We start from the raw sequence: 27,777 nt of genomic DNA, 5'->3' as shown, positions 1-27,777 counted from the left end.
TGAACTGGAATTCTGAGCTCAGTTCTATCCACAGCACTCACAAAAGTACTGACTATCATCCATTAAAGCAAGGTAACTTTTCTATTAAAAAAAAACACCAAAAAACAAAAACAAAACAAAACAAAACAAAAAAACCCCAGCCAGGTGCTGGGAACTTATGCCTATAATCCTAGCTGCTTAGGAGATTGAAATCTGAGGATCGTGGTTTGAAGCCAGCCCTGGTAGAAAAGTCCCGGTGAGGCTCTTATCTCCAATTAACCACTCAAAACTGGAAGTGGCACTGTGGCTCAAGTAGTAGAGCACTAGCCTTGAGCATAAAGAGGCTCAGGGACAGTGCTTAGGCTCTGAGTTCACTCCCCACAACCGAAAAACAAACAAAAAAGCTGGTTCACATTTCAGATCTATGCTCATAGTATATACAGCTTGAATTAAAAAATTAGGTTCCACGTTGGTGATATAGTGGTGAGCATAGCTGCCTTCCAAAAATTAGGTTCCTTGACCCATGGCTTACTCTTTCAATGGCTTTAATTCACTGGATATGCCCTTTGTTCATTCTGCCTTGCAGAGTGGTTCAGCTGAAGAAATAGAGCCTGATTCTGGTGGCTCACATCTGTAATCCTAGCTATGCAAGAGATCTGAGCATCCTGGTTCAAAGCCAGCCTGGGCAGACAAATCCAAAAGACTTTTATCTCCAATTAACCAGTAGAATGCCAAATGAGGGAAAGTGGCTATGAGTTCAAGTCCCAACAACATTAGCACAAAAAAAGAGAGAAAAAAGTGGAAAGAAACCAATAGATGCATCAGGTATATAAAAACGTGTTATAGCAAAATATTAATAGTGACTGAAAAGAACATCATTTGGTCATATGTATGTGTTTTTTTTTAAGTTGGATCATATTAGCAAGAAAGGTCTATATTTTTACTTTATTGTATAGGAAGTGAGTTCAGCAATGGCATCCTCAGCCTGGTGATATCTTCAAGATGTACAAACTACCAGCATGCTATGCCTCATTGAGCAAGATCCATGGAAAACATGGCAGTCTGCTCAACCAGGACTGTCTGGACTAATTCTATAATCCTTCACCTCTAGCCTGCCCTGTACTCATGCAAACCGAGAGGCCAGGGGTCATCAGTTAAACCTCCCCAAACCTTACAACTTCCTCATTTTCTTTTTTTGTAAAACTACAAAAAAAATTGGCATATCTTTATTTACAAGCTGGCAGAAAAAAGCTCATACCCATTAGAGAGTCAAATATGGAAAAGTTCACTTCAAACATCATAGTTAACTTTTTAGCAGCGCTCAAATCAACTGGCATTGTTTATTTCAATATTCTATTGCTTCCTTCTTAGCAGATTTCACTCCTTCTACAAAAGCTTTGTCTGCTTTTAATTAAAGTGAAACATTCTTTAAATTTAGGAAAGCACACACAAACTCCTAGTAAAGCAGGAATGAACTAATAGAGGAAAAGTACTAGAAATTTCCAAGCTATTTTTAAGTGGTAATTAATCACCTGATCTTTGAGGGCCTGAGATAATTAGGAGCTAGTTGGAATTTAATGGAGTGGGATCCACAATTTATCAATATGTTTCTACAGTAAATCTCTTTGAATATCACTTTAATTTCCTACCTTACACAAAACGCCACACAAACAAAAAGGAAAAGGTCACTTTTTCAGGCTAAAAGTAGGGCTCACACCAGGGGGTCAATGGCTTTTTCTAGTTTCCACTAAAAGCATTGAGCACATTTCAGAGTGCCTCAGAAGTAAGCTAACAAAAGGTCAATTCCTCATTTTCATATCTTCTAAAGATTCTAAATGAATCATTTTTCCATTAGGTCCAGGAAGGTTACTTTTGTGGAATTTGCTCCAAATTTGTCAGTGAAAATGTGATATAACAAACAATTCACCAAAACCTGCTATGTCACAATTCATCGTAGAACTTTTACTTTTGGTAAAAGGCACACTATAGCTCACACTATATTGTTTATTTCCAGACACTTCCAAAGTAACAGAAAAGAGCATAAAATGTACATTCCAGTGTGTGAACTTGAAAATGGAAAACAAAAAATATTCTTTGTAGTTCTTAGTTATTTGAATAGCCTGTCTAAAACCCCATCTGTGAAAGGGAGGAAGAAAGAAGGAAGGGAAGCTGGGAAGGAGAAGGGGACAGGGGAAGAGATGGGGAAGAGAAGGGGAAGGAGAAGGGAAGAAGAAGGGAAGGGGAATAAAAGAAAGAGGGTAAGACAGACAAGACAATGTCAGATTCCTCTTTATCCTCTTCTGGAATTCATCACACCTCACCATTTCCATTAAGTTTGGGTATGAAATGGCGGGAAGAGAGACAGATTTCCTGTATAGATGAGTTACTTGCTAAAGAAAAATGAATCACTGCACACTTGAGTGAGAAAATATGAAGAAGGTACTTTTGCACTAATTAGGTCCCATTTTAAGTAATTTGTTAAGCTGTGGCCCAGTGCCACAAGCCATCAGGAGGTGGAGCATTGGGCCACCCCAGAAACAGGACGTGCAAATGGAACCTAATGAAGCTCTTCATCACCCCCAGACAGTGAGCTGGTGCAGGCAAGGGGCACTAGGGAGGTACATGGGATATAGGCTGCCCACCACACAAACACTAGCAGGGAAGAGGAAAAGACACACTGGTGATTTCAATCCATGCCAGAAACCAAATCATGTGGCACTCACCAAGAAATTTGGGCCTTTTGGAGGCCATGCAAAAGCTGCCTCTTCCACACAAATCCAAACTTTGAGACCCACGCTTTGAGCCCCTTGGACCCTTTCTCCTCTTCCTCAAAGGTCCAGCCACTGTCTTCACACACCCCTGGGGTGCAGAGAAAGGTCGGAACAGATACGCAAAAAGGGAGGGAAGCTTGGTCTGTCTTTTTTCTCTCTCAGGAAAACACACACAGGAAGGGAGCTGAGCTTCCTGTCTTAACCAAAATGAGTTCAGAAATTATTCGGATGTCTGATTTGTCAGGTTTGTGATGGAACGGAATGATCTTTTTTAATCGACAGGAATTATGAGTTCCCTAAAGGCAGAAAATGACCATAGGAGAAAGGAAACAGGGCTAGGCCTGCAAAGACTAGTGGGCTCCACAATTTGTTTTTTCGGGTTTTTTGGCCTTTTAACAGAAGACACCACTGGCATGTACCAATATATCACAGTCAAACAAGGGGAGAAGAACTCAGTGGCAACAATTTTCCAGTTGTGGTTAGACTGGCTTCAGTTGCTTTCCTCTGAGCCCTTCTCAGAAGTAACCACCAAGCCAGGTGCAGTTGGCTCACGCCTATAATCCTAGCTACTCAGGAGGTTGATATCTGAGGATAGTGGTTCATGCCAGCTCGGGCAGGAAAGTCCACAAGACTCTTACCTTCAATTAAGTATCCAAAAAGCAAGAAGTGGCACTGTGGCTCAAGTAGTAGAGCACTTGCCTTCAGAAAGAAAAAGAAAAAAAGAGAAAAGCTCAGGGACAGTGTGACAGTGCCCAAGCCCTGAGTTCAAGCCCTTACACTGACACAACAATAGAGAGTTAACAAGACATCCTAAAATAGTGTTTGGCACACATTTAGAAACTTTGTGCAAACCATCTTTTGTGGGCTGTTACATTACACCTCTACATGATGATATCATATATTAAAAATACAAGTTAGGATATAATCAGCAGCAAATTCAGACAAAAGCTATTAAAGCAATGGCACTGAAAAATCTTAAGAACATCAATATATATTGGAGAAGATAACTTGTACTATCAAGCCTTTTATTAATAGTGGACACTAGCAGGAGATAACCACTTAGGTCAGTACCACACTCGAAAGAGTTTGTCCCTGTTGCTCTAATTTGGTTGGGGACTAAGACCCCAACCCCCATTTCTTCCTGACTCTTCATCTTTTTCTATATCTTAAGAATCTCTCTCTCTCTCTCTCCTTCCTCTTTCTCCCTCCTTTACTCTGTGTGTGTGTGTGTGTGTGTGTGTGTGTGTGTGTGCACATGTGTATATTTAATTCTGATTCAACATACTTAAAAGTTGGGGATAAAAATGTACAATGTATCTTTTTTAAGCGAAATTAAACCATCTCTTTCAAGAAGTAAAATGATCTCATGTCTCCTCTCTCCTATGCCTCTAAGGAAAAAGCCACTTGTTACTCTAGCATAATGTGGATTTTCCCCCCTATGAAATGGAATAATTTTACAATACACATGTGAAACTGAACAGGCTCTAAGTTCTTTACAAATGCGAACATGGACCCAGACAGGAATTGTGTTCACAGTCAGGGCAAGAGTGAGGCCACTCTGGCTACACGCAAGATCCACAGGGCCTCAAGCACTTGGTCGGTTTAGAAGCCATGGCACAAGTCAAAGGTTTCAAGAGTCCAAAAGAGTTTTGGTTTGCTTTCTGTGAGCTGTATCCACTTGTGTGAATCTCCAAAGGTAACAAACAGTACAAGAAATGTATCCAATGCCTAACGTATGAAACTGTAACCTCTCTGTACATCAGTTTGATAATAAAAATTTGAAAAAAAAAAAGAATGCAAAGCAAGAGCCAACACATGTAGTGAAATTCTTTGCTACGGCTGAAGACGAGAAGAAGAAAAACAAAATAAAAAACCCTAAACTGTGCTTTCCCTGATGAATCTTGACTAGCAGAAGTTATGCTACATAAATGCACAGAATTAGGCACACAACATGCAAGCATCATCTATGCCCAAGCTCATCATTTCACATAGAGAAAGCCACTTAATTTTAAAATACACAAAGAGGATAATTAAAATAAAGATGGAATTTCATTACTCAAGCCAGGTATCTTTGACGTTGAAACTTGCTTTGCTGTCCTCCTGCCTCCTCTCACTCAATACTCTGTGTGTGTGTGTGTGTGTGTGTGCGTGTGTGTGTGTGTGTTTAAGTACAGGTATGTGGATGAATGCATGTACACAAGCAATTTCTTTATCTCCTACATATTTACAAATACAATTGTGGTATATATTTATGCACATACATATATGTATATGAGCCTCTCAAATGACAAGTTTTGTCATTTATAAATTGGCAATATGCTAGTAGCTTAGCCAAATAGGAGACACACAATTCCAAATTAAAGGGAAAAGAAATGCTCCAAACTATAGTCATTCACACTAACCTTCTGGTCAGGTCAAGAAAACCTGGTGGCCTACACGACTATTGGTTTTTAGGCCTCTTGGCTAATAAATTCATCTGTGATCTTCACTTTCCAACCAAGGAAACAGCTGCAAAGGCAGCCACAGTTTGTCTTCTCTTTGGGAAGCATGCACAAACTTCTTAAAAGGGTCACACATAACACACTCACACTTAAATTTGCAGACTTTCATGGGAGTGAGATATTATTGCTAGAGCATTCCTGAATTTGGGAGATATAGTTTTTCCAAGATTTAGCAGTATAATTAAAACAAAGCACCCTGGAGTTTCTAAACCCCAGGCTTCAATTATAATCAGGAGACAGAAAGCAGAAGAGAAGAAGACTATTGAATTCAATAAAATATTTTGGTTTGTCTGCTTTGGTGGATCTCAGATCTAGTACGCACAGTTTATCCCCATGTCTTTTTTTTTTAATGTATGAACAGGTTAAAAAATGTGACATCCTTCCTTATGTGGCTGTGTCCAGGTTATTTCTTTAACATGTACATTACAGGGTGTCAGCGTAAGCAGGTGTATATGTCTAAGGAGGATATTTATCCCAGTTTAAAATTTGAGTAACCCCAACAAAATAATCTCATTTGTAACTGAGATAATTCTGACACATCCTAATGTAAATAATACTTAAATTGGTACTTTTTTGGGAAAAAAAACTCAGGGAAAAGCTGACTCCAATTAACCTTATGGCACAAACGCCTTCACACAAAGACATTCAAGAGGGCTCTGGTATTTTCTTGTAGATTTTGTTCCCCTCTCAACTCATAACCAAATCTCTCAAACCATTTGGGTTTCTATGAAAGTCAAAATAATTATACATAGCAAGTGTTTTCAACTCCAATAAATTTTCCTCTTTTAAAAGAAGTCGATTTGACTAATAAGGAGACATTTCTTTAAACACCATTTTAGCTCTGGAAGTTTAGAACAAAGTGCCTTAAAGAGGAAAAAAAAACATTGTTTGCTACAGTGAGGGAAATTATGCATGAACAAGGAAGCACTCTGGGTGGGCTCCAGCCTCTAAAAAGAATAGAAACTGCATTTGAAAACTGTGCTGCCACATCAGACTTTATGGACTTGCTACGGTTTTGCCATCACTACAAGCCAGTACCTCTAAATTACGAGGAAAAACAATTATACACGCACGAGATTCCTTAGGAATCACCACTGATGCTGAACTTTTTTTGTTTTTTTCAAATAAAGCGCAAGTGCCCGGTCGATTTTCCTGAAATGGTTTCATGATCCCGGAGCCCAGCCATCAGCGAGTAAAAGTACTAAGTTTTCAAAGCCAGGATCTTTCCTGGTGTGCACAAAGCAAGCGTAGCCTGGATCCTATAAGTGCACGCAAAATGCCAAAATGCCCTCAATTTGAAAATCAGGAAAGTCTTTAGAAATGGCTACATAAAGCCCGATTTCTGCTGTCATTTCTCTCTATACGTATAGATAAAATTTAAATATGACCAGGAGCGAGGGCATGCTCTTTGAGGTGTCAGCGAAAATGCTAAGAAGTGTCCCCTCCCGTGCTGGTCCAGCAGGGCCTGGTCCTGCTCCGGCAGTCCTAGCCTACCGTGGCAGGGAGGATCTGCTCCGAAGTCAAAGCTTTTACTGTTCTCCAAAAGGAGAGGCAGAGGAGCGACACCGACACTGGGGATTTCGAGTGTTATCTCCTTGTCTTTCCTTGCCTCATTTTTTTTTTTTTAATAATCCAACCAGTTACCCCAAGTTTTCCTACTTAAATTCAATTCGAAAACACTCACGTGGACGTGTGCACCGGACTTTGGGGGCCAAGACTTATCCTCCGGCACGAAAAGCAGCCTTTGGAGCCGGGGCTCCCTCTGCCCCGTTGGGTTCGCCCAGGTCGCCCGTCTCTCAGAGACTGAGCGTCCCGCCCGGGCTGCGCTGAAGCTGCGCGGGGACTGAGGGCTGTGGCCGCAGTCGCCGCCCTGGGAGCGAGCCGCGCAGGCACTTGTTAGAGTACCAAGCTAACTTGGCCACGGAGCTCTTCCCAGCTTTCTTTCACAATGACTTCCTGAAGTTGCTCACTCGCATTGTTCCCCATTTCTCGGCCACACTCCCCGCCCCCCGCCGCCGGCAGCGGCTCCGACCCGGCTTGGCGCTCCCAGTCCTCCGGCCGCCCTGCGTGCACAGCGCCGCCCGCGGGCGGAGCACCTGGCCAGTCCGCGCCAGCAGCCCCGCCGCGCCCGCGCGTAGCCGACACCTGCAGCCGCCCGGGAGTGGCGGGTGGCCCCAGCGCGCTCCCAGTCTTTACGCGCTCCGAAAACTTTAGGTTGGCGCACGCTGTCTCGTCTCCTTCTCTACTTGCCCAACCGCCCCTCCCGGCCCCGCGCGCCCGCCTCGATCGCCTCTTGGGCGGGCTGTTCCGGGACACCGATCGGGACGCACCCGCTGGGCAACGAGGGACGCGGAGAGGGGCGCGCGCAATTCCGTCCCGCCCCCGCCACCGGTCCCCGCTCGCTAGGCACCCGTCCCGACTGCAACTCCGGGGCCTGCGAGACCGCGCGCACAAACTTTGCGATCGCACCAGGCTGTGGTCCCGCCACCACCCCTTGGCTCTCCGGACCGCGGGGGTGGCGGCGGGCGCGGGCCGTACCTGCTGGCGCCGCCGTCGGCTGCAGCCCGCTCGCCCGCGCCGGGCCCGCTCCGCGCGCCACCGCCACCCCCGCGCGCAGCGCGCCCGGGCCCTCCCCTCGCTGCCAAGCTTCCTCATTCCAGCGCAGCATCACGCCGAAGTCCCGCTTGGGATGCGGCGGCCAGCGCTCTGCCCGGTGGCCGGGCAGCCCAGCTTGGCAGAGATCCGGCGGGACCCGCGCTTAGCCGGCGGGGCGCGGCGCAGTTGGCACGTGCGGGGCCGCCGGCAGGGGGAGGGGACCGCGCGCTGCCCGGCCTGCAACCCGACGCGCGCGGTGTAGCTGCTGGGTTGCAACACCCGCATGCTTTCCTAGTGGGGGGACTCAAAGGATTCGGGGCACTGGATGGCATTTGCCCTCGTTTCTGGGAGCGCCCGCTGTTGGCCCGACCCATGGCCCTAAAACTAGGATCCCTTGACTCCCAGTTCGGGCTCAGGCCCCCAAATACTGAGGCCCACCCCTGGGGGTGGGAAAAGTTGATCATCCTCGGCAAGTAAGGAGAAGGTGCAATTCATTTTCCCAGACAACCAATGGAATACCTCTGGTGTCTCTTCCCTCCCACCTGCGCAAGGTAGAAGTTAGGATGGCATCTTCCATCTTGGCCTGTGTGCACATGCAAGTGTGGAACAGTGTCTGCGGCGGGGCGGGAGGATATGTGAAGAAGGCAATCCTGCTGCTCCACTTCAAGGCACTTGGTACCACAGACCTCTCCCTCGCCTGCAAGACACCCAGTGCCTGGGTTGAAGGGAGACTGCTTGCCTCTGACAGTGCACTCCCTGGCACTCTACAAGGAGCCCCTCATTCTGACTAGCTGGGCCCCACCCCATGGGAGCCAGGAAAGCGCTTGCAGTCTGAGCACAGAGGAGGAATCTTGGGTTACACACCAGTCGCTGGGTCCCCATCCAGTTCGAGGGGAGAGGACCCCACATTAGGATGATACAGCCTTTGCTCTTCCTGGCTTGGAAGTCTGCACATGCACTCAGTAAGGCAGACAGGCAAGCAGCAGTGCCATGGAAGTTGGGATGAAGAAGGTTCTGTGACCTCCAAAAGCTAGGATGGTCAAGAAGAGAGCAGGCACAGTTCTACCAGCTGGAGAGAACAGCTGGGCAATGGGAACAGGGAGACAATGTCACTTCAGAACCATTGAGTGGATGACTGTGATTTGGTTGAAGAGGATGCTATGGCAGGCCCCCATGACCCTCAAGTGATCTGCTCTGCTTTCATTGTCCTTGGAGGAAGTCCAGCTACCCACCATGTCTGCCAAACAATATCTGGACAGATTCTTCCTGGGTCTCTTAGATAACACTACTCAATTTATCTTGCCAATTCTCCATTGTGTAGAGCCTGAGCTATTTAACTCCCTGCCAACCCCCAGAGTGGAGCAGGCTAGTGAAGGATCCATTCGTACTATTCCTAACCCTTTACCTGGCTTTGTGACACATCTATAAAGAGAATGCTGCTAACTCCAGAGAGAACTCTAGTTCTTGGATATATAAGTCTGTCTGTCTCTGACTCTGTCTGTCTGTCTCTGTCCAGTATGGGTATTTAGAATCTTGCACTCACTCTCAGTTGGCTTGCTGGCACAGTACCACTTGAGCCACACTTCCAAGTGAGCATTTCAATAGTTAGTTGGAGATAAAAATCTCACAGACTTGTTAACCTGGACTGGCTTCAAACTGAGATCTTCCAGGTCTTAGCTTCCTGAGTAGCTCAAATAATAGGTATGGAACTAGGTTAAGCATTGGTGGCACATTTCTGTAGTCCTAGTCAGGGGACTGAGAGCTGAGGATCATGATTTGGAGCCAGAGGAGGCAGATACGTCTGAGAGACTATTATATTTAATTAACCAGCAAAAAGTCAGGAATAAAGGAGTGGTTCAAGTGGTAGAGGGTCAGCTTTGAACAAAAAAAGAAGCTAACAGTGCTTAGGTCTTGAATTCAAGCCTCTGTACAGGCGCTCTCGCACGCGTACACACGGTAGGCTTTAGTCTTCCAGAATGAACTCAGACATGGTCATCCCAACAAGATTGCTGTAACTGAGGCTGTAAAGCTCAAATTGTCTAGATTCTGTGATACTGTCTGAGGGCTTAAACTGTCTATGCCTTTTTCCCTCTAGAAATTGATTTCACCATATACGAATGAGTTGGAATAAGCCTCCTTGTGGGATTATTTGTGCTAAATAGGTCATGTATGGAAGAACTTGCCACATGCCTGACTCTCAGAAAGGAAGACTATGTCATAAATGTTACTTTTCACTCTGCTTAGTACCAATGTCCCGCTAAGATGGGGAGAATCCCAGACTATCAGACTCTTGGTTTCACTCCTGACCCCCCACCCCTGAACAGGTAGGGTTGACATCACTTCAATTGCAATCTGGGGACTGAGAATAGACACCTTGTGACCAGCAGTCATATAAATCAAGCATTGAGCATTTAAACCAACAATAAAATTACATTGGTGTGAGAGAAGGAGCCAGGGAAATTGAAACATATGTGATCTTTACTATTTTTTTATGCCTGCAATCACTTTGCTGTGTATTGTCATGTGTCATAAGGTTAGAGTGTTATTATTTAATTTATTTGGGAATAATTTATGAATTACCAATTTTTCTTTAGGAGAGTGTAATATGGTAAGAATAAAGATCAGCCAAGGAGGTAATAAGAGGCTCTGTATTCCAATACTGGAGTCAGTTAGTTACCTTTGTTCCTGCAAAGACTGGGAAATATATTTTTTTAAGTGAGTTTCCTGAAGGAAAAGGATGACTGAAGTGATATGACATGGCTGTTTTGATCTTACTGATTTTTCATCAGGTTACTTAATTCTATGAACTTCAGTGTCTCATATACTGAGAGTGCTGCATGTGTTTGTTTGTGCAGATATAGGGGCTTGAACTCAGGGCTTGGTGCTCTTGCTTAGCTATTTTCCTCTCAGGGCTGGTGCTCTACAACTTGAGCTACCCCTCCATTTCTGGCTTTTTAAAAAACTGGTTAATTGGAGATTAGAGTCTCTTAGATTTGTCTACTAGGCTGGCTTTGAACCAATCTTCAGATCTCAGCCTCCTGAGTACCTAGAGATTACAAGCATGATTTACTAGCACCCACCTAGAGCATATCTCCTTTACAGTGTGTAGAGTTAAGTGAAATTCAGTGAAATAATGTCTGCAGGAAGTTGTATTTTTCTTCAGTTTTTAAAAATCTGTTCCATGTTGGTATAGTGTGCACTCGTTTTTCCTCCAGAGTTTGGTGAACAGTGAGAATGTTTTTAAATGTGTGATATTGAAAAAGAAAGTGAATTACCTTTCCATAGAGTTAGCCTATGAGAACATACATAGTTCCATCAGAAAAGGAACATGAGTAAGAGAAGGAAACTCAGGATGTGGATGAAGCTATTGTGACAAAGACTGCTCTTTCTGTTTCTTTTCCCCTGTTTTCATGATCTCCAGCTTCTGCTTCTGCCTGCTTGGAAATTCACAGTGGTTTATTTGGGGTAAGGTCGTTGGTCCTTGGTCCTGTTTCTTAGGCCCCCTCCTTGGTTTGGTCACTTCTAAGCACTGAGCCCCACCTACCAATGAAATAAATGGTGGGACTGGAAGACTCACAGCAGAGGGTTAGGAAGCACCTGGAGCCCTGAAGGACAGCCCTCTGTGTCCTAGCTTTGTGATACTGGAAAGAATACCCAGATTCGAGGGCACTGCTGACCACATCGTTGACGTGAATCCTGGGCAGAACTCAGGCTTTGAATCTAACATGTGCCACACCTGAGAACCAAGTTCTTGTTACTCTTAGCAGTTCTTTTGCTTTATTCTCCTTGGTGTTTGTAAGGGGAAAAATGCACTTAGATTCTCAAAAACAGTGAAATTTTATTCGGTTAGATTAGAAGCCAAATGGAGTCAGGTACAAGGATTGGGAGAAGAGAGATTTACAAATAAGTGGCTTTCAGCTGAAAACTTTCTAAAAAAATTTGTGAATACAGCAAATACAGATATTCCTCTGAGCTGTACAGATCACAGTGAAGAAAGAAAGAGGCTTGTCTCTCTTTCCCTCTCACCCGCTAGCTGATTCTACTGGACAGGCATATATTCATTTATCAAAAAGGCATTTTTTTCTTTTCTCAAATTTTTATTATCAAACTGATGTACAGAGAGGTTACAGTATCATACGTTGGGCATTGGATACATTTCTTGTACTGTTTGTTGAAAAAGGCATTTCTTTAATTAACTAATCATTTAACTTATGGTGGTCTTTGAGACACAGGGAATCATAATAAAGCATGAGATGTGGTTTTGGCTCTCAAGAGGCTCACAATCTAGCAAAGTTAATAAATAATGAAATACTTGCATTTCATGAAAATATGTCCTGATAAATCCCATTACAATTCTTTTGGAACACCAAGTGTGGCACTCCTGGTGGCCAGAGCAGAGGCAGTTATGTGGACACTGAAAGGGAAGAGGGGAGGCAAGAACACAGAGAGTGTAAGGAAATCCTTCCTTTTCCACAACCAAATGGGGGCCTTTAAGAAGGCACTGCTTAAAGGAGAAAACTACCCAATAGAAACTAATATGACATCCACTGCCCCTGGCCTGGCTCTTTGAGGCATTACCTCTATCTAATGATACAGAAGAACCATCATCACCTTCCAAATTTTATATGACACAGAAACTCAGAGAAGCCAAGTCACCTGATAGGAAGCCAAGAACTAGGTAGTTAAGTGACAAATGTTGGAGTCAAACAATTTGGATCAGATGATCTGCACATTACTGGGCCTCTCCAAGTTTCAATATCCTTTTCTGTGAAATGGGAATCATACTCACTGGTACCATAACAACAATAGTAATAATATCTACTCAGAAATATTTGAGAGCCCTATGAGTTGGTACATGTTAAGCTAACATTGTTCGATCCCTGACAGATACTAAGCACTAAGTGTTTATCATGTTAAAGAATTCAGTTTCTAAAGTGGTTGGGCTGGGATACAAATCTTGGATAGTTCTTTCACCCATTACTCTTCCTTCTCTTTTGAAATTACTTTTCAAGTCTTGACAGTGATCCTCTGATTCCATCCTTCTTCTTGTTTGTCTCTGTCCTGAAGTTTGATTACCTGGCTCTTTCCTTGTGTCCCTCACACTCTGTACCTATAACCAGCATAGAACTAAGGCAGCAAGGCCTGTCTTAAGCCATTCCTCTCCAATTAGAGGAAAGCATTCTTCATCAGTTCTCTTTCTATTGTTTTATTTCCCCCATGGCTTTAGTAAAGGCACTGGAGCAGATTAAAGTTTGTCCATGGGCTTTCTAATCTGTAAAGTACACAGAACTTTAGGCTAATTATTTCTCTTTATTATAACACCTCCTTTGTGTTGATATTTATAAATTTCCTTCTCCAGTTCTGAAAGGAAGTGGGTTTGTTTGGGGGTTGGGAAAGTTGACTCTGGAACTTTATACTGGAAAGGCTTCCAACTGTCTTGGTTGTCTACCTGAGCCTTACATTAGGGCACTGTGTGAACTTGGTTGAATTACTTAAACATTTTTTTTATAAGCATCATGTTCTCATCTCTATAAAATAAACTATTTTTTCATGGAATTGTTGTCAAGACTAATAACAAGATGAATATGACTCCTTAGTGGGAATAGTTAACAATTAATATTAGCTGTCCTTTCTTCCCTCTTCTGTTCAGAGACATACTTGGAGAATTTCAGAAGCTATTGTTTAACAAACAGTGGATAAAGAAGAAGGAACATTGCCTAGAGTTGTTCTCAACTTCTTGGGAGAGGCGCCCCTGGATGAAGTTGCAAGCCAGTTTTTATCTTTTCAGAGAATAATTGGGAAAAATGGTCTTGTAGTTAGAGAAAATCTAAATGTTTTTAGAATTATCAAGGGAGCATTTCCTGAGAGCTGTACTAAAGGTTTATCCAAAAAGTCTTCTGCAATCATTTCATCCAAACCTCATGATATCAGTGACAGAGACATTCAGGATACTCTGTTTTCCTATTTTCTTCCTGTGTCCTCCTCATTCCCCTTCTCAAATACCAGAGTTTGCCAGTGAGGTCCTGATAGGCCTCTCTCTACGGTATCTTAAGGGCCTCTAATGAGTCAATATTTTCAATTCAATATTTTCTCTATGTTGATGACTGTACATATTCATCTCTACTGTTCAAATCCCTCTGAAATCCAGACTTTGTTGCCTCCCTGACATTTCCTCTGAAGGTTTAATGAATACCTCAAAATGGCTGAGCCCCAGCAGGATTCTGGACAGTCCCTAGAACCTTCTGAATCTCACTGGGTAGCACACTTGTGGCTAGGGCCCACATTTCTAGTCATTCCCAATGCCTCTGTCTCTCTGACGGCACAGTCTCCTTTCCCATAAATGCGATCACACTGCATTGGTCACCCCTTACTTGCACACAGCAATAAGCTCCTCTGCAGACCCTGACTCTTCCCCTCTCCTCATAGAGGTCAGAGTAGCCTGGGGAAAAGCTGTGCTAGGTTATGATGCTTCTGAGCTGAGAGGAAGGCCAGTGATCCTGACTGAGTTAAAGCCTCAGTGCTAGGACAATATCTGACTTCTCCCTCCTCCTTCCTTCTCTTTCCTGACCACTTGTACCCAGTTACTTTCTCCCTTGCTCTCCACCCCCTAACACATTGCCCTGGTTTTCACTTCTCCAATACTCTAGCCCTGCTCACTGCCTTTGCATTTATAATTCTCTCTTCTAAAATGTTTGCTGCTGATGTCTGCCTGCTTGGCCCCTTACCTGCTCCAAGTCATCATTGTCACACAGTCTGTCGCTGCCTGCTCTGCCGCAGTGCAGCAACCTTACTCTACATGATCCTTCCTTTCCCTTTTTGCCTCTTTCTCTGTTTTCCACAAAATGTAACCACTTTTTAATGTGCTATCTAATTAACAGCTATTTTGGTTGTTCTCTGCAAAGGTAGAGATTTTGTTTTTATTTATGTTTACCTTCTGTGGATCTCAAACAGTGTCCAGAATGCTCAAATGATATTTCCACGTAATGGTGCTACTTTGGAAAGATTTAGGGGATATCTATCAGTTGGAAAACCAAGTTTTAAATTTCTGTGCTGGTACTGGGGCTTGAACTCAGAGCTTCATACTCACTCTCGGCTTTTTGGCACAAGACTGGTGCTCTACCATTTGAGCCAGAACTCTACTTCTGGCTTCATGCTGGTTAATTAGAGATAAAGGTCTCACAGAATTTTCTCGTCAGGCTAGCTTCCAACAACAATCCTCACATCACATTTTTCCTGAGTAGCTAGGATTACAGATGTGAGCCACCAGTGCCTGGTTAACAAACCTTTTGTTTAAATAATGTAGCAAGGAATTGGCAAATTTATCGTCAATGTGCACAGGAACTGTGTTTTCCTAACCTAGCAGCTAGAAGTAGCTTTCTTTCCCCATTTTCCTGCCCTGTCTAAAGCTCCAGGACCATGCTCATTGCTCTATTCCTTTCTGATCTGTTTAATGCTGTTTAGTGGTAAAGGCTTCAGCACAAAATATTCTGAATTCCTTCCTTCCTTGGGTCCAAAGGAAAATGGGCAATTTAATCTGTATTGTCCTCACCTATATATTAGCCTATGTATTTTCTATTTATTTTAAGAAGAAGAAGAAGCATAGAATATTTTTGGAATACAAAACTTCGCTATCATAATGAACTCTCTCCTAACTATGTTCAGGTTGTATCAAGGAAGTATCTTCGTGGGGCTGATAAATGTTTATTTCTGTGGGAAAGAATATGGATAACAATTTAGTAAGGCCAGGAGTAGTGCTTTCTATAAGTTGAAGATTTAGAAATTACTTACAAATATCATGTATTCTGGAGCCACACACAATCCAATGGCAATGTATTCTTTTAATATTTACTCATAATATTCTTATTACTTGCAGATATGTTTTGCTAATGAAGAAAAAGAACTCATTTTCTACATGCGTCTCAGAAAGTGCCCACTTTATTTCCACTTCAGAGCTCAAATTCACAATTTTCTTTAGCATACACAGTGTTTGACAATTAATCTAAAGGGTTGTCTTCTCATTATAATATCCCTTTATTTTCTATGCTTATGTCTCACAGACATTTTCTGCCCTGCAAGGTGTTTCCAATAAATGGTATTGAATGACTCTGCATTCTGGGGGAAGGACTAGTTTGAATTTAGAGATGATTACACAGACTAAGGACCTCATTCTGTGCTACAAATGGACATAAATGCCTTGTATGTATTCCTAAAACAATTAGCTATGTTTGGGAAGACCTTTCATGGCCATCAAAGATGTCAAGTGACTAACTTGTGGGTAGAAACCAAACGATGGGCCTTCATTGATTAAGGTGTAGAGTACAGATGTGTTTATTGATCATAAAGTGTTCAGAACCTACCTGCTATTTTAATTATCTTTTTGCATCCAACAAGTAATAGTTTCATTTATATATTTACATTTAAAAAATTATCTTTAAGTAGTTGTACAAGAGGGGTTTCAAGTCAACATATCCATCTATCAGTAAAATGCATCTTGATCAGCATCACACCTCCCATAGTTCTTCCCCTTAATTATCTTATTATAACATTTTTTATTATTAGCTAAGCAAAAATCAGCTCCAACTGTTGTAGCCATTGAAGAGCAGGTTTGCTCACTTCCGAGGGGAGTTTCTGGCCCTTTGGATTCCAATGCCATTAAGCCCATAAGACAGCGTTACACCAAATGATTGATGTCATTTGAGCTGGACTACCTGATGTAGCAGAGTTCTCACAGCAAATCCAAATGCAGCGGTCGATAATCATACACTTAGCAGTTACCCCTTCATTCTAACAATGTGCTTCCAGATCTCCACTGAAATGATCTGGACTGTCTCTCCCAGTACATATTCATTCTCCATTCCTGAAGCCCTCGTTGAGTTCAGTGAGAGCTCCTGGCGCCTTGGCTGGCAGTAGAGCAACAAGCGCAGTCCAGAATGATTTATATTTGCAGGGCTTTGAAGCTAATCAGCAAAACAAAACAACAACAAAAAAACCCAAAACAAAAAAAGAAAAAGAACAAAAAAAATCCCTTACCAAGCTTTTCCTTTCCTCCTCAAGAAGTTGGACCATCTTACTATTCTTATTTTGTGGATGAAGAAATTGAGTTTTTTTTGTGTTTTTTAATAAGGAATAAATGTGCTTCTTGATGACCCCCAAACTCAAACTTGACAAGTGACCTTCTAACAGGTAGTAATCTCAATGTTATGGAAACGAGTGTTATATCACTGTTGTAATTATTTTCAACTTGCCATGTGAAACCGTAGCTTTTTTTTGTTGATGATCCTCTTGTATCCCCTTCCTGTGGTTGTACTGCACTATCACTGTATCTTATCAGAGTACCCTGAATACTGTATATATTGGCATTAAAACTAGGGAAGGGAAAAGGAATATCAAACTCGAGAGACAAAGGATAAAAAGACAAATGATTCCAAAAGCAATACTTACAAAACCATTTGGTGTAAACCAACTGAACATCTCATGGGGGGAGAGGGAAAGGAGGAGGGGAAAAGGGGGAAATGAGGGAGGAGATAACAAATTGTACAAGAAATGTACCCACTGCCTTATGTATGAAACTCTAACCCCTCTGTACATCACTTTGACAACAAATAAGTAATTATTCAAAAAATAAGTAAAAATGATTCTTGCAATAGAAAAAACGGTAGTAGTAAGAATTTTGCTTACTCAGCATAAATGACATTGTATGGAGGCCCAGAAGAGGCTATTGCCCTAAGATAATTTTGAAAAAATATATGAACGATTTTTGTTTTGTTTTTAGAAAGGCAAATGGAATAGCATCCCTGCTTGGCTGCTCGTTGATCAAGATAGATTGAGATGAGCTCTGAGGTCCTTGCACAGGATGTTGTCTAGGTTTGATCTCTGCCCACTTGTCGTAGGAATCAACAATTCTGTGGAATGCTATACTGCCTGCCTTGCTTCTTCGCTTCTTTTGGGATAGGATTGCACTAGAATCATTACCTAGGTATAATAAATTTAGGAGCCTCCCACAGTGGAGCTGACAGCAGAGGCAAAAACTGTCAACCCACCTCCCCCCCGTAATGGGAAACTTCTCAAGGTTTTCCCAGCAGTGCATTAGGCAGCACTGTAAGAACCCACTGTTGTGCGCGTTTTGAGACTTCACGTCTTCCATTAACCAATTCTCAGACAGAAGACCAGTGTCTTCATTTCCCATGTTGTTGAAGTACTTTACATAGACTTTAACCCAGTTGCTAAATTGCTTGAATTTGTTAAATGTACAAAAGGGCCTACTCCCCGTTGATGGAGTGAAAGTAGATGTTTGATTAAGTAGATAGCTAGATGTGCTTTTTTTCCTCTCATCTGGATGTGTTAAGGGGGTATGTTTGAAACTTAGCACTCAGTTCATGCCTTTCAGAAGGGGAGGGAAGAGGGTATTTAAGAAGGTTAATAATGACAGAAAGAGGAATTGACACCACAAAAGAAAAAGAATCATTCTAGCATTTCGTGACAGTTCAAAGACAGATGTCGTTGGCTAAGTGAGAATCTCGTAGACGTGGGGGTAATATACACCTTATATGCATATGGATTAGTGAAAGCAGACTGTCAAGTTGGGGAGTGTAAGATTGTCAAATATGAGACATAACTGCAGAAAACCTGGGGAACTACTTACTATTGATTTCTTCACTTAAAGACCCAATCCTGTTATTTTTTCACAGACAAAAGACCAACTAACTACTCAAAGGCTGAGGCAGGTCAAGGTTGGGATGGGACTGAAGCTTTGCACTGAAGTCTCCTGAGGGCAACAGGGTTAGGAATCTATCCTCTTTTAAAGTCTATTTCTTTTAATTTTATCTATGCTCATTGTCTTTTGTTTCAGTAGGTATTAGTTCATTCAAGAGAACTGTGTATAATTCTAGCTTCCCAATGTCCAGTGAGTGATCTTATAATTGCAATTGATTGTGACCCCAGACTGAAGAACTTACATTTAACAAGAGTGGCAGTCAACCTCACTGGGTTGATTTTGGGCTCTGCTGTCCAATGAGATGCTTTGGAGAAGATAATATTGGCCGTTGGCACTTTGGTAGCTAGTTGCTGATGGATACTGCCTGACATATTTAGGCTTGGGTAGGTAGATAAAAAAAGTCAGGAGATGACCTCTTTTGAGTCATGATTCTCCATTTCACCTTGGGCAAGGCATTTAGTTCATCCTCCTCAGCTTTGGTTTCTACATTCTTAAGGTGAGAGGAGTTGACAAGATGTTCTTTATGAACCCTTCTGACCAATAATCTGTGGGTAATGTGGGTCTTGGCAATGTATCTTCATGAGGCTGACATAAATCTGAGAACAACTTTGGGAAAAAAGCTTTGCTACTTGCTCTACTATGTGTACCCTACCTTTTTTGTCTTTCAGTGACATGCCACCCCAGAGAGCAACAACACTGAGAGTCAACTGTGTTTAAAGCAATCAGGAACCAATATACCCTCAAACGTGTGGTCATAACCACTAATGTGATTACTTACTAACCTATAATGATTATGCCCCTCTGGGGATACCTGGATAGTTTGGTATCAGAACTATATGTTTAGTCCAGAAAAAGTCAGGAAGCATAGGTAAAACTCACACATCTGTAAGAAGACAGACAGACACAGCCAGACAGCCAGACATTGAGACAGAGGGAGAAGGGGAAGGAGAGGGAGAGAGAGAGAGGCAAAGGATGAAGGAAGGGGGAGGGGAGAGAACTTTTAGTACATGGCCCTTTCACAGAGAGGTTTTGCATGTCTTGCTTAAAGGCTTGATTTTTCTGGGAAAGTCTTCCCACTAAAAGAAGACAGACACCTGGTGTAGATAGGCATTCTGGGAAAACTCCTTCCTATAGGGGCAAAGGGAGATTTAATAAAGATGAGTTAACGTGGGACTAAAATAAATGTATTGATCTGGGGAAAATCCTGCACTCTCCAGTGAGCTAGGCTGTTGTGGTAAGTGGGAAATGCTTTGGGGAAAAACCCATAACTTTCCCCAATGCCTATGTAAAAGTGCCTACAGCAAGGAAAATGAGCAGGAAGAGCTTGAGGTCTCAGCAGGCCTGTACCTAAGTTGGAAAGACTGAACTGCTGTTGAGGAGAGGCAGCAAAAATAAGAATCACGGGCTGGGGATATAGCCTAGTGGCAAGAGTGCCTGCCTCGGATACACGAGGCCCTAGGTTCGATTTCCCAGCACCACATATACAGAAAATGGCCAGAAGCGGCGCTGTGGCTCAAGTGGCAGAGTGCTAGCCTTGAGCGGGAAGAAGCCAGGGACAGTGCTCAGGCCCTGAGTCCAAGGCCCAGGACTGGCCAAAAAAAAAAAAAAAAAAAGAATCACAACTGACTTCAGGTTCAAAAACATATCATCATGTGCTGGTCAGTAAAAAGAATGTGAAGAATTTGTGAAAAAGACTTGAACAAAAAAATCTTTATGGGTAAAGTTAGTTTGATAAAAAGCACCATAGAAATGTGCTCAAGAGCCAATGATAAGTAAATATGTCTCTGATTAAATTCTCCAAAAGGATCTGAAATAGAAGGTATCATGCAAAAGGATTTCAGATGGGTTGGTGTTACTTTCATATTAGGAAGAGGGGGGTATTGGTAAAAATGTTATATGTCACATATTCTTACTAAATAGAAATGCATACTGCTGGATTTGTGAGTAAAATGAGTTTTAAAAAATATTTTTATTATCTTTAAGTAGTTGTACAAAGGAGTTGGTACTCATCAAAACAGTTTATAAATACAGTGCATCTTGATCATTGTCACCCCTCTCAACATTTTCACCCACCCCTCCCTAACTATTCTTTCCCTTTAATTTTAGGTTATGTATTTATTTTTCCTTTGAACAAAGCAGTTTATGTGTACAATGCATCTGTGTCAGTCAGCACTTCAAAACCTTTAACTACAATAAATAAAAAGAATATTTGAGAGGTGGAAACAAGTTGGTAATGTCTTTGAAATTCTTGATGAAGGAGACATCTATCTGGAGGTTCATTCTATAATTATTTATTTTTATAAAAATGTGAAACTTCCTGTGATAAAGAATTTTTGAGGAAGAAAATAAGAAGGTTTTTATTTAAATTTAACTGCTATGTTAAGGTAACTATTTGCAATAAATTTGAAAGAATGTAGATTTTCTACTATAAAAAGAGTTCTCACAAAATAACAACCAAAAATAACCAAAATGAACAAAGGACTTAATTATATAACTTACAAAGGAAATACAAAAGATAACTAAATGGGAGAGAATATCCAACTTTAGTGGATGTTAAAAACTGAAAACTGAAATGAATGATGAGGTGTAATTTATCATACCTTGAGATTGTCACTAAGGGCATGGGGATTGGGCAGTAGTGATAGGATTCACAGAGGGTTTAGTGAGCAGTCAGCATCATGATAGGTATAAATTATCTGGGACTGTAATTTTAAGGAATCTACTCACAGATAATTGATTATAAAAAGAAAGTGTGTGTGTGTGTGTGTGTGTGTGTGTGTGTATCTTTTAACTTTGGTCATTAAAATGAGGTTTATATGGGAAAAATACCTTAATTTCTCAACACAGATCAGACAGTATTTGAAATATTCATAGAAATGAATATTTTAGAGCTTTCAGACATGTGATATATGTTTATTTACTAAGATGAGAAGATATCCACTATTCACAGTTTAGTGACAAAGCAAGTGGTAAGAGTTTGAAGCACTCTACAGATATTACAAATTATATATATGCATGTATACATATGTATATATGCATATATATATAGTGTGTGTGTGTGTGTGTGTGTGTGTGGTATGTGTGTGTGTGAAGGCCATTCATGAAAATGTTAATATTATCTGTGGGTAAGGTCTTGAATCATCTGCACTTTTGATCATTTTCTTGACTGTACTGTATTACTATATATTAAGAATTGCACTACAGCTTTCTGGAGAAAAGGAAGCAATAAGACATGTATGAATAAGTAGAAAGATTTATTATGAGGCATCTTAAAGTGTCATGTTCTCTGTGGGTATTGGGAGGTCCATGAATATGTGTGATGGGGTATAGTTTCAGTCCAAACACAAAGAGGGCCAAAACAGGAGCACCAAGATCCAATGGCAAAAAAAAAGATGCCACTGCCCAGGGGGAGAGTGGGAAGTGGGAGGGAGGAAGGGAAGAGAAAGAGAGAGAGAGAGGGTGGGGAGGGAGGGAGAGAGAGAGTATTAGTCTTTCTACCTCCTTTTGCTGTCTTTACTCTTTGGTGAGACTGATTTCTTTAACTCAGTCCAAACTCCGGTATTAATCCCTTTCAAATACACCATCAACTCTGGGAACCGGCCCCCCTAATCTGGTTGGGGTTTGACCTAAAGGCCTTGAATACAACACAACACCTTCAGTGCTGGCACTGTATCACGTGAGCCACAGTTCTAGTTTTGGCTTTATTATTTGGTAGTAAATTGGAGGTAAGTGTCATGACATTACTTGCCTGGAGTGGTTTCAAACTGTGATCCTCAGATTTCATAGCTAGGATTGCACTGGCACCCCAGAATTAAACCCATGTACTTTAATAAATATAGCTCCGATAACTCAGTTGATTGCTTTCACAGAATTAAAAAATAATAGAAAGAACCCAAACTGCTTCAAAATTATGTCAAAAATATAGATACAGGGCTGGGGATATAGCCTAGTGGCAAGAGTGCCTGCCTCGGATACACGAGGCCCTAGGTTCGATTCCCCAGCACCACATATACAGAAAACGGCCAGAAGCGGCGCTGTGGCTCAAGAGGCAGAGTGCTAGCCTTGAGCGGGAAGAAGCCAGGGACAGTGCTCAGGCCCTGAGTCCAAGGCCCAGGACTGGCCAACAACAACAACAAAAAATATATATAGATCCAGTTGTTGCTGAGACAGAAAATACATAATGAACAATTACTGTGTAGAAAATTATGAATTTCAAAGATAAATGAGTTTGAGACTATGAGGCAGTTATTTTGGTAGTCATATTATAAATTTTATCAAGAAAATATATGATGAGGCTTATTAGAAAATGGCATATGCAACCTGGTCATAAATACATCTCCAAAGGCATCTATGACAAACTATCACATGTTTTTGTCCCTCCAAGCTTTAACTAATTCTTGTGAAGGCCAAATTAAGCGAAAAAATCTGGGCCTTGGTGGTTCATGTCTATAATTCCAGCTACTCAGGAGGCTAACATCTAAGGATAACTGTTTGAAGCCAACTGGAGCAGGAATGTCGGTGAGATTCTTATCTCCAATTAAGCACCAAAAAAACTGGAAGGGGAGCTGTGACCTAAGTGGTACAAAAGCTCAGGGTCACCATCCAAGCCCTGATTTCAAGCCCCAGGACTGGCACATGTACGCAAATATGTAAAAATAAAAAGGGGATACATTTTCAACTCACATGCCAAATTAAATACATGAAGGACATGACATGAAGGTGAGAAACCATGTATCCCTCCCCTCCCTGCCCATAGAGCAAAAGCTTTCAAAGAGAAAAAGGAAGGGGAACAAAGTGTCTGAAATAAAATTGAATAGTAAAACAAAGTTAAATCACCCTCTTGGACTTGTTATTTTTAATGTGGTAAAATACTTGTAATATAACATTGTAATAACTATTTATCTATTTATTTGCTATTTCCTATGCTGGCACCAGTGTTTGAACTCAGGATCTGGGAACTGTCCTTTTTTTTTTCTTTTCACTCAAGGCTGCTACTCTACCACCTGAGCCACAGCTCTACTTCCAGCTTTTTGATGGTTAATTGGAGTTAAGAGTTTCACAGACTTTCTGCCTGGGATGGCTTTGAACCTCTATTTTTCAGACTCAGTCTCCCAGTAGCTAACTTTTTACAGCAGTGAGCAACTGGTAGCTAACTTTGTAATAACCATTTTAAAGTGTATGACTTAGTAGCATTACTCAGTAGCATTCACAATGTTCAAAAATTGTCACCACTCTTTCTAGGAGATTTTTTTTGTTTTCTTTTGATTCTGAGGATAGAATTCAAGGTCTTAAGCACACTAAGCAAGTGCTCTACAACTGAGCTACAACTCTAGCTGCGCCCCCAGGTCTCCCAACAAAAATCTGATACCCGTTAAGCATCCTACTCACTGCTGTTCCCAGCTCCTTGAAACTATCAATCTCCTTTGGATCCATCTCCTATGAGTATGATCTCCTTCACTGAGCTTGTTTTGGAGATCTATCTAGGTTGTAGTATGAACCAATAACCCATTTCTTTTTCTTTCTTTTTTTTTTTGCCATTCCTGGGACTTGAACTCAGGGCCTGGGTGCCATTCCTTAGCTGTTTTGCTCAAGGCTAGCACTTTACCACATGAGCCACAACCTCATTTCAGGCTTTTGATTGTTAGTTGAAGCTAAGAGTCTTATGACCATTCCTTCCCAGGCTGGCTTCAAACCATGATTATAAAATCTCAGCCTCCTGAGTAGCTAGGATTACAGGCATGAGCCACTGGTGTTTGACATCCATTTCTTTTTATAGATGAACAGCTGATACTATACGAACACATCACTGAGTGTTTATCCATTCATCTGTTGATGTTACTGCCTTGTTGTTACTGCCTTGTTGACTCTCGTGAATACAGATACCTTAAACATTTGTGTGAAAGCTTTTGTGTGAAATTCTGGCAATAAACTTACAAGCAGAATTGTTAGATCTATAATAGTTCTATGTCTTATTAAGGAATGGCTAGACTTTTCCTGTATATGCAGCTATACCTTCTAAAATCCTTGCCATCAAACTATGAATGTTTTGATTTCTCCACATCCTTGTCAGTACTCACTATTTTCCATTTTTGGTGTTGTAACTGTTCTAGTGATTGTGCAGTAATATCATACTGTCTTTGTTTTGCATTTAACCAACAACAAATGATGTTAAACATCTCTTCATGTGTAAGTTGCTCATTTTTATATTTTGGAGGAAGTCTATTTGAGTCTTCTGCTCATTTTAAGTTGACTTCTTGGTTGTTGTAAAGCTTTAAGAGTTCTTTCTATATTCCTGATACTTCTTTTTATTTTATTTTTTTGTGCTATTCCTGGGGCTTGAAGTCAGGGCCTGGGCACTGTCTCTAAGCTTTTTTTTTTTTGGCCAGTCCTGGGACTTGGACTCAGGGCCTGAGCACTGTCCCTGGCTTCTTTTTGCTCAAGGCTAGCACTCTGCCAATTGAGTCACAGAGCTACTTCTGGCCATTTTCTATATATGTGGTGCTGGGGAATCGAACCCAGGGCCTCATGTATACGGGGAAAGCACTCTTGCCACTAGGCCATATCCCCAGCCCCTCTAAGCTTTTTTTTTTGTTGTTGTTGTTGTTGTTCAAGGCTAGTGCTCTACCACTTGAACTGCATTGCCACTTCCCACTTTGAGTTGTTAATTGGAGATAAGACTCTCACAGGAAATTCTGCTTGGGCTGCCTTTGGACCACGATCCTTAGATCTCAGCCTCCTGTGTAGTTATGATGACTGGTGTAAGCCACCACTGCCATGCATTCTCTTAGCTTTTTTTTTTACCCAAGCCTAGCACTCTACCACAGCTTCACTTCCAGCTTTTTTGGTGGTTAATTGGAACTAAGAATCTCTTGAACTTTGACTGGCTTTGAATTGCAATCCTCACATCTTAGCCTCTTTAGTAGTTAGAATTACAGGTGTGAGCTGGTACCCAGTTTTTTTCAGATTTCTTGAGCCTTAAAAGTTTTCAATTTGATGGAGTCTAGTCCCTTTTATTTATTTATTTTTTTGTATATATATAATTTTTTTTTTTGCCAGCCCTGGGGCTTGGACTCAGGGCCTGAGCACTGTCATTGGCTTCCTTTAGCTTAAAGCTAGCACTCTACTTCTTGAGCTACAGCACCAGCTAGCACTCTACTTCTTGAGCCACAGCACCAATTCCAGCTTTTTCTGTTTATATGGTGCTGAGGAATTGAACCCAGGACTTTGTGCATGCTAGGCAAGTACTCTACCGCTAAGCCACATTCCCAGCCTGATTGGTGTATTTTTAATGCAGTTATAAACATTTTTTGTGAGTATTCATATGTTTCAACAAAAGGAATTGTGTGCATTTTATAATCCATAATTTTGCATTTAATTATATTTTCTCCCCTTACTCTGTAGAGCTCCAGTTAAAATGTCTGTTTATACCAGGTCCTCGTGGCTCATACTTCCTAGCTACTCAGAAGGCTGAGATCTGAGAATTGAGTTTTGAAGTCAGTCAAGACAGGGAAGTCTATGAGACTCTTACTTCTAATTGGTTATTTTTCCTTGAGGGGGAAGAAAAAGCTCAAGGACAGAGACCAATGTCCAAGCCCTAAGTTCAAGTCCCAGGACTGGCAGGCACACATATGCGCGTGCACACACACACAGACACAGACAAACACAGACACACACACACACACACAGTCTGTTTCTGTTACTGTTTTTTTTTTTTAAATACATGCTTTTAATCTGTTTAGTAGCAATGGGGTATATGGTCCAATGAAGGAATTAGGGACTTTCCCCGATTTTATTTTCTCAAGTAACCAAAACCTGAAAGCTAATAGATTGACAAAATGAAACTTATGGCACAATTAGAGAGAAAGTTCTTTGAAAAAGTTAATTCATTTATTGAAATTGTATCCATTTGCATGTTGTCTCTGATGCTCAATAAATAATAAGATTGTGAGCTGAACCATTACTTCTTTATTGTGAATATGTAATAAAAACACAGTCTCTTAACTTTAATGATGCTAATTCTTTTTTTTTTTTTTTTGGCCAGTCCTGGGCCTTGGACTCAGGGCCTGAGCAATGTCCCTGGCTTCTTCCCGCTCAAGGCTAGCACTCTGCCACTTGAGCCACAGCGCCGCTTCTGGCAGTTTTCTGTATATGTGGTGCTGGGGAATCGAACCTAGGGCTTCATGTATACGAGGCAAGCGCTCTTGCCACTAGGCCATATCCCCAGCCCGCTAATTCTTAAAATGATAAATGGTTAATGTAATATTAGTTCCTTTGGCTGCAGCTGGTTTGAGGATAGGCCCATGCTTACCCAGTTCCCAGGTACCAGGGAGCATCAGCCCATGCTGATGTTCAGGGGTCCAGCCTTTGAGAAATATTTGGAAAGGAAAAAACTCTAACTAACCAGCTATATTGGTAGTGACAAACCAGATGTATGAGTTAATTTTGGTTTGTGTTTTACAAAACAGGGACATAATTTCAGTTTTTTGGAAAATTGATCTCAAGGGCTGGGAATATGGCTTAGTGGCAAGAGTGCTTGCCTCATATACATGAAGCCCTGGGTTTGATTCCCCAGCACCATGTATATAGAAAACGACCAGAAGTGGCTCTGTGGCTCAAGTGGCAGAGTACTAGCCTCGAGCAAAAATGCCAGGGACAGTGTTCAGGCCCCGAGTCCAAGGTCCAGGACTGGAAAAAAACAAAAAACAAAAAACAAAAAAAAAAGAAAATTGATCTCAAAAGAAAGGTGATAAGAAAGCATTGTGACAATTCCCTGCAGAAGTCTTGTTAGAATCTGCTGTCAGAAAGCTCATTACCCTTAGAATAAAAAGCATGGAGGCACCTAAGTAAAGACGGCAAATGGATACATTAAATGATAACATCATATATCATTACAGGATTGTACATTAAAATAGTGAGATACTGGGCTGGGGATATAGCCTAGTGGCAAGAGTGCCTGCCTCGGATACACGAGGCCCTAGGTTCGATTCCCCAGCACCACATATACAGAAAACGGCCAGAAGCGGCGCTGTGGCTCAAGTGGCGGAGTGCTAGCCTTGAGCGGGAAGAAGCCAGGGACAGTGCTCAGGCCCTGAGTCCAGGGCCCAGGACTGGCCAAAAAAAAAAAAAAAAAAAAAAAAAAAATAGTGAGATACCACTGTATGCGTGCTTGAATGACAAGAATTCAAAACTCTGACAACACTAAGTGCTGGCAAGGATT

The 27,777-nt window shown here is 41.7% G+C and overlaps 1 protein-coding gene across 3 annotated transcripts in view; it reads right to left on the bottom strand.

The window, feature by feature from the left end:
• Positions 1-7,960, bottom strand: part of Ikzf1 (IKAROS family zinc finger 1) — a 100,933-nt gene extending 92,973 nt beyond the window's left edge. The window contains exon 1 of one of the 3 annotated variants that reach the window (XM_048339565.1): positions 7,790-7,960. In XM_048339565.1, coding sequence (XP_048195522.1) covers positions 7,790-7,919 — 130 coding nt within the window. In that variant the 5' untranslated portion in view covers positions 7,920-7,960. Of the gene's footprint in view, positions 1-2,702; positions 3,119-6,935; positions 7,589-7,789 lie in introns of those variants that run through there. The other 2 variants (XM_048339568.1, XM_048339566.1) reach the window with 2 other exon arrangements.
• Between the last annotated feature and the right edge of the window lie 19,817 nt (positions 7,961-27,777).

This window comes from Perognathus longimembris, chromosome 2 (assembly GCF_023159225.1).
Source record: "Perognathus longimembris pacificus isolate PPM17 chromosome 2, ASM2315922v1, whole genome shotgun sequence".
Lineage (NCBI taxonomy): Eukaryota > Metazoa > Chordata > Mammalia > Rodentia > Heteromyidae > Perognathus > Perognathus longimembris.
Note: the sequence above shows the minus strand (reverse complement) of the source record. Positions and strands in the feature narration are given on the sequence as shown.